This window comes from Leptosomus discolor, chromosome 21, assembly GCF_034619465.1.
Source record: "Leptosomus discolor isolate bLepDis1 chromosome 21, bLepDis1.hap2, whole genome shotgun sequence".
In the NCBI taxonomy this organism is placed as follows: Eukaryota; Metazoa; Chordata; class Aves; order Leptosomiformes; family Leptosomidae; genus Leptosomus; species Leptosomus discolor.
The window spans coordinates 2,165,620-2,174,952 of NC_141411.1; the positions used below are offsets into that span (position 1 = coordinate 2,165,620).

The 9,333-nt window shown below is 52.1% G+C and overlaps 1 protein-coding gene across 1 annotated transcript; it reads right to left on the bottom strand.

The window, feature by feature from the left end:
- Window positions 1-3,172: 3,172 nt before the first annotated feature.
- On the bottom strand, window positions 3,173-8,951 carry LOC104348526 (complement decay-accelerating factor). Its single transcript, XM_009953830.2, has 10 exons — window positions 8,816-8,951; window positions 8,375-8,563; window positions 7,631-7,822; window positions 6,928-7,027; window positions 5,170-5,252; window positions 4,472-4,666; window positions 4,211-4,270; window positions 3,963-4,088; window positions 3,665-3,853; window positions 3,173-3,329 (listed from the first exon to the last, which is right to left on the bottom strand). Exons 1-10 carry the CDS (start codon window positions 8,949-8,951, stop codon window positions 3,238-3,240), a joined length of 1,362 nt encoding a protein of 453 aa, XP_009952132.2. The 3' UTR covers window positions 3,173-3,237.
- Window positions 8,952-9,333: the final 382 nt, after the last annotated feature.

Genomic DNA, 9,333 nt, shown 5'->3' on the forward strand with positions numbered 1-9,333 from the left:
TTGGGCCCAGGCAGGCACAGGAGCGGTTTGCCTCCGCTCCGTGCCTGCGTGGGAAAGCAGCACTGCTCCGGGCTCCCTGCCCACAGGGCTTGGGGGAAGAGCCAAAGGAAAGGTTGTGGCTGTACTTGCTGCCTCATCCCCCTCTGCTGAGCAGTGCTGCCAGAAAGGGGCATGTGTCACCCCACCCCGAGGAAAGGGCAGCCGGCAGCAGCCTGCCTCCCTGCTTCCCTCTATCTGGTTATCCAGGAAACAGTGGTTTCCACTGGGAAGCTCAAAGTTATCCTTTTTACTTTTTCTTCCCACCCCCACTCTATTTCCAACACAATTTAAGCTCCGAGCACATGTAACAAAAGCATTTGCAATGAGGCCAAGAGCTGTTTTCTTAAGGGAGGAGTCAAGCAGCCTGGATAACGTTCCTTTAAAATACTTAACTTGTGAACGTGTTGACAAATTACGTGGAGATGTCTCATATTTTTACAGGTCACTGGTCACCTGAGGCCTGAATTGGGATGGTGGCTGCGCAATGCAGAAGGAAGTCGCTAACAGGAAAAAAAAAAGCTTTAAATTCTGGGGAATTCTCTTGGAATAGCTTACAGCAGTGACCTCAGCGTGGGGTAGTGAGATGTTGAGAAGAATTTAGCAAAGACTTCTTGTAATATTGAGCCTCCTCAGGGAGTGGCTCGGTTGGCGTGTACATGAGAAGAACCAGCTCAGTGAAATCCCCCTGCTCCAGAGCCCAGATTAACCCCTCGAGCCAGGGTGCTTTCCTACCTGAGGCCACGCAGGAGACATCTGTACCTGCCCAGACCGCCAGGCTCAGCCCAGCCCCTGCCTCTGCCACCCACGTTTGCTGCCCCTTTTGCCCCGTATTGCCCCAGTAACCGACCGAGCACCGAAACCTCCACAGCAGCTGAGCTCTGCGATAGCGGGTCTGCGCCTGCTCCGCTGGAGCCACCGCGGGCAACTTGCTTTATCTTGCTCTGCCACCCCTTCGCCGGGCTGCAGAAATCAGATCAAGCAGATGGCGATGGCAGAAGGGAAAGCACGTGCAGGGGGGAGCCTGACCCGTGCGGCTTTGTGCGCCTACGCGGCCAGGCTTGGGCTGGAACAACATGAGGTTTCCAGTGAAACCAGCCAGCAAAACCAGTGGTTGAGCTGCTGGAGTTGCTCTTGGGTTTCCACAGAAACCTGTCCTCGGCTCCCTGCCCGCTCCCGCATGCTCTTGCCATCCCGGTGCAGGGCAGCACCCTGGGACGTCGCCCGCAGCTCCCAAAGTCTTTCCGGGACTGACCCCCCGGGTCTGCCTGGACTGAGCAGGGGGGCTGCAGCAGAGGGGCTGCGGAGCTCAGGGCCAGGACAGCTGAGTAGCTTTAAGGCAGGTACACATTGCTCCAGGTTTCTTTTTCACACCACTTACTAGAAACACCCACATTCCCAAACATTACTGCTTGGATTTTTCTTTCTCCCTTTCCAAGTTAAACTTGCATAGGAGGCCATTTAGAAAATCAATAAGAGTGCTGATAAAGAACTGGTTGAACAGCGAATCTGAACGTTATCAAGATATCTATAAAAGCTGATACCTTCCTGAAAAGAGCATAAAACATGAAAAGGGAACAGCAGGCAGTTGAATTCACAGGCTACCCTTTATAAACAATTACCGTTTATTATTAAATGTAAATAAAACCCCAGAAAGGCACCCAAATAGAAGGCAATTAATGTGCTGTACAGGACAGAGACCGTAAGCAGCCCACAGCATAAACCTGACGTTTCCAGTTTCTCTGTTGCAGTACGACAGCACTAAAGTATATTTAGCGGTTACTTCTCCGTGTCTGTGCGTAGTCGATGTGCTCACGGCCTGCAGCGTCACCGAGCTGCCTTCCCCCCTGCGGAAAGCAGAAGTAGCTCCTTTGCAGTATGAGGTTAGTAAATACCCAGACTGCTGGTGGCTGTTATCTTTCGTACAGTCCAAACAGAAATATAAACTGCAAAGAACTTACGTATGATACACAAAAAAGCTTTTGCTAAACAAAGTGCTTAAAGTACTGAAGATGTAAAGATCAACGATCAATTTAGCGTGTAAAGTACTATGGTTTCCTAAAAGAAACGAGCTCATAACTTTGCAAGACGGGGAAGTCAGTATTTTGCTTTCAGCACGACCCTGCTGGCAGCTGGCAAGGGTGTATCGGCAACTGGGCCGTGCTACAGCCAGAAATTCCCGGTGAGTTAAAGGAGCAGCTCCGCTCGGCAGCGAGATGTGGGTCTCTCACAGCCCGTCCTGGGAGTCTGTATTTACGGTGACTGTTGTGGCAGCAGGTCGGCGTTGCTAGCGAGCGAGGAAATGGGCGGTTGTGGAAATACCGAGTCAAATGGGTTGTGACATAACCGAGCTCGGTCAGAAATTCTGCAGAAAGCCTGAGGAGTTTCTGAGAAACTGCAGCTTCCCACCCCCACCCTGAAAAAAGGCTGGTCAGACCAGTAGGGAATCGTAACTGGATTTGGGATGTTGGGAGGAAAGTGCTGAAAGAGAGAAAAACTCATAAGGGAGAAGGAACTATGGAATTAGCCAACCCTTGCGTGAGTAATTTTCAATCAATTCATTGGTACGTTAAAACATAGCACAGTGAAAAAAATGCTGTATGTGGGACAGACCTGATCTAGCTCATTCCTTGTTTTAAAGCACTGATGCCACTGCAGTGTCTTTCCTACAGACGCTTCCACAAGTGCCCAGCTGTGCAGCCCCATTGCTCTGCCTTTAACCCCGCAAGTGGGATTCTTTGGTTCTTGTTTAACAGTCCAGACAAATACCTTGGGGTTTTGGTCCCAGCCATCACCCTGGAGATGGTGGGCGGCTGGAACAAACCCCACCTTTGAGAAAAGATGCAGCAATGGGGGAAATCCCCCCCCCCCCCCCTTCCCCCTCGGCCACGCTGCACCCGCACGGGGCATTTCTGGACCTGGGCTTAACCACCAGCCTCATCGCACTTGTGCAACAGCCCCGGGCTGTGCGGGTTCACACACCCCACAACAGGGGTGACAGATTGTCTGGTTTTGACCCAAGAGACGTGACTCGGGGATGGGCAAGTTCAGCCTGACCCTGACACCGCAGAAATGCTTTTCATCCGCTCTCCCGTTGGGTGGCGAGACCCTCCAGTGGGTGTTCTGTCTTCATTACCTACAATTACATGCTTATAGTTCCCACCCAGACTCCGTTTCCAACGCAGCTGACACTCACCCTTTTTACGAGTAAAACAATCCTTTGCAGCGGATGGGGAATCTGTTGTAGCAGCACTTCTGCCACGTCCAGCTTCTCCTGGCTGCCCGCGACCTCGCTGGTGTGGAGCAAGGTTAGCGTTAGGGCATTGCCTCTCGCTGCCGGGACAAGGACGGAAGCCCCGGCACTCTTAAGGCAACGCGGTACAAAGTTCCCTCTTGCTTTTCAATATGGCAAAAAATGAGATAAAGTTCGTAACACCGTGAGGGCAAGGAAACAATTGACAAGTGAAAATATATTTCAGACGAAGCAAAGCTTTTGTAAGGGGAGGAGGTCAATGCAGTCAAACCCGAGCTTTGAACCAGGTGCCCAACCAGGGAAAAATACAAATTATACAGAGAAAATTTATAGAAGAAAAGAACATGACAAAAAAAAAAAAAAAAAATCACTCACTTCCACAAAACGATGCAACTTTAGACCATTTTAAGTTTGCAAAGCAGCCAGCTTGGGGGCGGATGCCAGAGATCCCCATGTACTTTGGAAGACACACAGATCCTTGGCTGGTCCCGGGAGAATAGTAGTTTGGGGTTTTGTACAGAGGTACAACAAATCTGAACGCCGAGGTAGCGCAGCTCCTCGACACTGAATAGAAACACATGAAAAAACGGAAACTCTGGGTATAGGACTGGGAATAACCAGGGAGTCCCATTGATGAGTTCTCTTGAACTCCAAATGAGCCTCCAGGACTGACCTGGTATCCTGGAGAAAGAAGAATGGGAGGAGGAGATGGTATTTTGGAGTGACTTTTTATAAAGGCTGAGCTTCATTTCCCACCTGGAAGCCTTCTTAGACGGTTGGATGCCATTTCCACGGAAACCTGAAAGGATGAAAACCACAGCGTGACATTCATCAAATGGCTTTTTCATAGAAACGTTGTAAAGGAGCAAATTAAATTGGGAAATGTGGGACTCAATTCGATGTAGAACCGTCTCAACTCACTTTGGGGAAGAGGACTCCTTTCCATTTCTTTTGCTCCAAGTTTGACCGATGTGGTTTTCTCTAGGGCACAAGGAATACGCGTTGCTAGGAGCGCTGTGCCTTTCTTGCACAGGCCGTTCATTCTTTAGCAGCACCGCATTTTTTTCCTCTTTAAAATTGCAACATGACTTACGCCAAATGACCTGTACTGAGCAATCACAACGTGTTAAGCTGGTGCATGCTAAATAATAAATAATAAATACTAAACTCCGATGAAACCACCTTTGCACTCAGGCACAGCTCCGCTCCAGACTCCGCTGGTTTTGTCCGTACTCATACAACGGATGCTCGCGTTGCCAACGAGCTGGAAGCCGGAGTCACAGCTGTAAGTCACTGTGGAGTTATACGCAAATTTTTCTACACCATCGCTGTCGTGCTTTCCATGGCCGATTTGAGGAGGCGAAGAGCAGGTAATTACTGCAGGAAAGAAGGTCAACGTGAGTGTTGCTAAAAACTTCAGTAACAATGAAAAGGCAAAGTGATTCTTAAGAGTTCACCTAAGACTCTTGAAGGGAATAAACTTTATGGACAACTGAAGGGGGGTAACGAGCACTGCCTTCTGTCTGGATCATCTCTGTTTCCTTTCTGAAGTGTTTCTATTGTCATATTTTTCTCCCTCTCACTCTAAGGGTCACAAAAATAAACAGGCATCTTGCCATGCCCTGGCTTGCGATTCCTCAAACTCTCATCCCATCACCTTCACTGCTACCTTAAGCCGCGACAAAACACGTTGATCTTGTGGGAAGAAAACCGCAGAAATACAGCGTCAGCAGCAAAATGGGTATTTCTCTGCTGTGGTGTTGGTGACAGATCCCCCACATAATATCCACAAAAACAATGTGTGAAGACAGGTTTAGACTAGACGCTAGGGTGCAAGATCTACTGCAGTGAAGTCAAAAGTAAGGTTGGGTTAATCTTACATTCACAAGTTGGAAGTTTACTCCATCCAACGCTGTTTCCTTTAAGCTGACACTGGATGAAACTACTCCCGTCTAGTTTGTACCTAAATGAAAATACACAAGAAAAGAAAGATTTGCGTAACTATCCAGAAATTGAGAACAATCTTTTTCCCCAGTACCAGTGTGATCAGGAGGGTAGAAAAGGCAGTTCTAGAGCAGGCAGTTGTGCAGATCCAAGCTGGTTGACAGGAGAGCTCCTTCACCTTGCTCTCTGCCAGAACCCCTGTGAGCCTCTTTGACTCTTTGCAGGGCGCATCTTCCGTTGCAGGGGTGGGAGAAGTCGTAGCTGGTGGCCAGCAGAGCACACCCTGAACGCCAGGGAATGCTGAGGTGAGGGGTGGATTCCCACACGGCTGCATCGGGCTCAGATTTGCTGACCCAGGGACTATGTCCCCTGCTGCTTCCTGGTGGAGAACAGCGCTGGGATTCGAGCTGGTGGCATCCAGCGCCTCTCCCACGCCGCTGTCACCCACCGGGACGAGGCGAGGAGGTGAGGGGCTCCCTCCTGAGCACACTCAGCATCTCTAAAGGCTCTGGCGCAGCCCCTGACGGCTGCTCCTCTTCACAGCGGTGCTGCATTGCCGAGGTCAGTGAGCTGGGGGTGCCGAAAGCCTTGGCGCTGTGGTAGAGGACAGGGTGCCCAGTGTCCTTCAGTGCCACCTCCTCCCTAGGACATCGCTTTGGGGTTGTAAGGGTGTAGCTGGTTTGCTGATGTTTTGCCAGAAAAGCAAACGACAGCAGACTGCCAGCGCGCGTTCTCAGCAAATATTCAAGTGCATCCACTGCAGGCAGCGGGGACCAGCGAGGGGCAAGGGGGGATCTACATTTCCCGAAAGTGGCTTTTGGGTTGGCTTGCTGTAGGCTAACACATCTTGTTCTGACAGCACCGACACCTTCCCCAATCTCTGAATTACATCTTCCTGTTCAAAAAAAAAAAAAATCATTTGGACACGATTGATAGTATCTGATCCTGCTTAGATGGATGACATTATCCCTCCACCCTGATGTGTATTGCTGAAGACATATGGAACCCCAGAAGGGTGGGCCATGCTGTCATTTCCCCAAAGTCCGTCCTAAGGGAATATCTGGAGAAAAGAAAACTCTGTTACATTTAAACAGCTGCAAAGACTGACAGAACAAGCCAGGCGATGCCAGCTGGTTCCTGCTAGGGAGGGAGGAATACTAGCTGGAGTCTTAAGAGCTTAATTTTGCAAGTCAATCTACTGCATATGTGCCCTGATTGAAAGCAGGCAGAAAGCGTGAGTCAGCTCGCTGCCTGACGGGAAGTGTGCTTCATTGCAGTTTTCTAGCTGAAAATCATTCAATTTTTAAAATTCAAACATAACCCCTTTTTATTCAATATATCTCAAATATGTTAAATTGAAGTATGTTTTGAATTCTATAGTTACAAACCGATGGCACAACCAGCCCTGTTGGGATCAATACCCTGGGGCAGTTAAATTTCCTCTGGATGGCACTTGAGGGAAAAGGTGGCCATAAATTCAGACCCCAGTCTGTTCCCTCCAGCTGTGTCTTACTCCTTCCCGGCCCAAAGCTGTAAAGAAGTGGGAAAAGCAGCCCCGTGCTCTGCACTCGGAGCGACACGCTGTGAAACAGCAGCCCAGCCCGTGTCCACGAGTTCATTGTGCTGGAGCAGGGGTTTGTGTTCCGGCATCGGCACCGGAGTGCTGGAGCTCGGGGCATCGCCCCGCCACTCACCCGTCTTCGCAGAACACGTTCACCCTTGCGCCGAACTGCAAGCCCCTGGGCGCCACCAGCCTGCCCCCGGGCAGCGCTCCCGGCTCGCCGCAGGATCTCTCTGCCGGAGAACAAGAGCAGCGTCAGCAGAACACACCGTGACGGAGGAAGGAAAGAGGCTGCGTAAGGGACAGACTCGGAGCGTTGTACCCAGAGGTACCAAAGCGTTTTACTCCCAGCTGGCAGGAGGCTGCAGGTGAAGGTGTGGATCCCTGGAAGGGCTCCACGCTCACCGCGGTGAGCTTCTCACAGGAGGGCGGAAGAGACTATTTGCAGAGATATTTCCATCGCAATAGATTGGCAATAAGTTACTCGACTGTGAAAAACGTACGGCTGCCACATCATCAGTCCTAACGTTACATGGATTTCACCAAGAAACATGCTCTGTCTGCATTTTGTAGTTCAACACTAGGATTGCAAATTGGCATTTGCCCTGTGCATGCGCCGTGTCTGGATGTGAACGTATTTTCTAACATAAAAATCAAAACAGATCTATTTATGCCAACAGAAAAGAAAAAAAAAGAACGTTACTGATACTCCTGCTGTTCTGTCTTAAATAGGAACGTCAAGGAATATCCACCTAATTTTGTATGAAGCGTGTAGCTGTTGGGATAATAACGACCCGGCTGCATTCCAGCACGCGGAGCGGAGCAGAGACACTCACTCCTGCACAGCTCAGCAGCTTCCGACCACGTCAGGTTTCCAAGGCAAGTGCTGGTGGGGGAACTTTCCGAGGTGTTCTCATAGCCGGGGCGACAGACGTAGCTCACGTTGGTTCCAACGGGAAAGAAGTTGAGTATCTCGTCCTCCTTGGAGAGGGCAGCAAACCGCAACCTGGTCGGGGCAGCACAGCTCCCTGGCAGTCAAGGAAAGCGGGTCTGAAAGAGCCTCCTGCCAGGAGGCATGCAAAATAAACCTTGGAATCACAGAAACGCTCTCACGACGGCGCTTTTGGAAGGCTCCTCATGTTAACCGCAGGTTAATTCTCACTACGGCGCTTTCCTCCACATGTTAACCGCAGGTTAATTCCGGTTTCATGCCAGGCTGCCGTTCTGGTGAAGGCATCTTTTGCGAAGCGCCAGTGAAGGTGCATTAACTGCACCGGCAAAGCCGTTAGCGGGGTATCGGCAGCCGCGTGCCCGTGCCGTGGGGCAGCCTCTGCCAGCCGGGGCTCGGGAGGTACACCAGCACCCCGGGCTCCTCCAGCCGCCGTCCGACTGACCCCCTTGACGGCAGGCATGGATCCCGCAGCCGTCAGCAGCTCGGGGGAGCAGCAGCTGAGGGAAGCGGGTTTGCACCTCGCCAGGAGGGCAGTGCCGTCGCAGAGGAGCCACCGTAAGGGGCGGAAATTTTAAGCCAAGCAAGGGAGAGGGGAGGGAGGTGTGTTTCAGAGAAAGGAGATATTTACGGCCGCAGGGCTCGAGGAGCTTCGACCAGCGCGAGCCGGGCAGGCACTGCACCGTGTCCGACCTCCCGGGGATTTTGCTGGCGCCTTCGGTGCACGTGTACGTCACCCTGGATCCCACGGGGAAGCTGCTGGTGTGCTCGTCGCTGGACGGTCTGGAGTGGGTCACGCGAGGTGGGGGCCCACAGTCACCTGCGGCAGGAGAAGACCTCCTCAGGTGAGGACCACGTTCTCTGGCCCCTTTCCCGGCCCCAGCGAGAGCATCCCAGGGCAGCTGGGCTGGCCCAGGCTTCCCCTCTGGGCAAAGGCACCGGGCAGGGCTGTGAGAGCATCAAACAACGGGTCCCCAGGCTTGGGGGTGGTGGCATCACCCACCCCAGCACCTGAGCAGCAAGGTGAGGCCTGGGCAGGTCCCCCCCATGCATCCCATGCCTCCGTACTCACTGTGAGCCACAGGCGTGCCTAGGAGCCCCAGCAAGGCCAGGAGCAGCGCGAGGTGGACAGACCCCTGCGTCCCGGCAGGTGCCTCCCAGCTCGGGGTGCCTGGGTGCTTCCCCCGTCCTGGTTCTCCAGACTTCATTGCAGCAGGTTTTGTGCTCCTCTGTCGAGCGCTGTTGGCTCCAAGGGGCTATTTCTGAAGCTGGGAGGAGATGCAGCACAGCAGACTCAGCCAAGCCCCTGGGGCATGGAAACCTTTCCGGAACACCCATGGAGCTAAACGATCTGGCAGGGACACGGAGAGCAGGCAGGAGGGAGTACAACTGCCATCCACAGGCTCGGGTAAAGCCTCCTGGTCCTCCTGCCCCACCATAAGGGATGGGGGAGTAACTCAACAATTTTGTTCGCCCCGAGACTGGCGGTGAGCGCTGACTAGCACAGTTTTACCAAAACCAAAGCAGAAAAGACTGCCACCCAGCCCCGAGCTGTATTCAGGGTAGGAAAATGCCTGCTTAGTTATTGCT

What these genes read in the sequence shown, in the direction of transcription:
- LOC104348526 (XM_009953830.2), bottom strand. Translation starts at nt 8,951, where the DNA reads ATGAAGTCTGGAGAACCAGGACGGGGGAAGCACCCAGGCACCCCGAGC. An exon ending in TAAACTTCCAACTTGTGAAT is followed by an intron (nt 4,667 to 5,169) that starts GTAAGATTAACC and finishes TCTTTCCTGCAG; the next exon opens with TAATTACCTGCTCTTCGCCT. An exon ending in AGTTGCATCGTTTTGTGGAA is followed by an intron (nt 3,330 to 3,664) that starts GTGAGTGATTTT and finishes GCTCCACACCAG; the next exon opens with CGAGGTCGCGGGCAGCCAGG.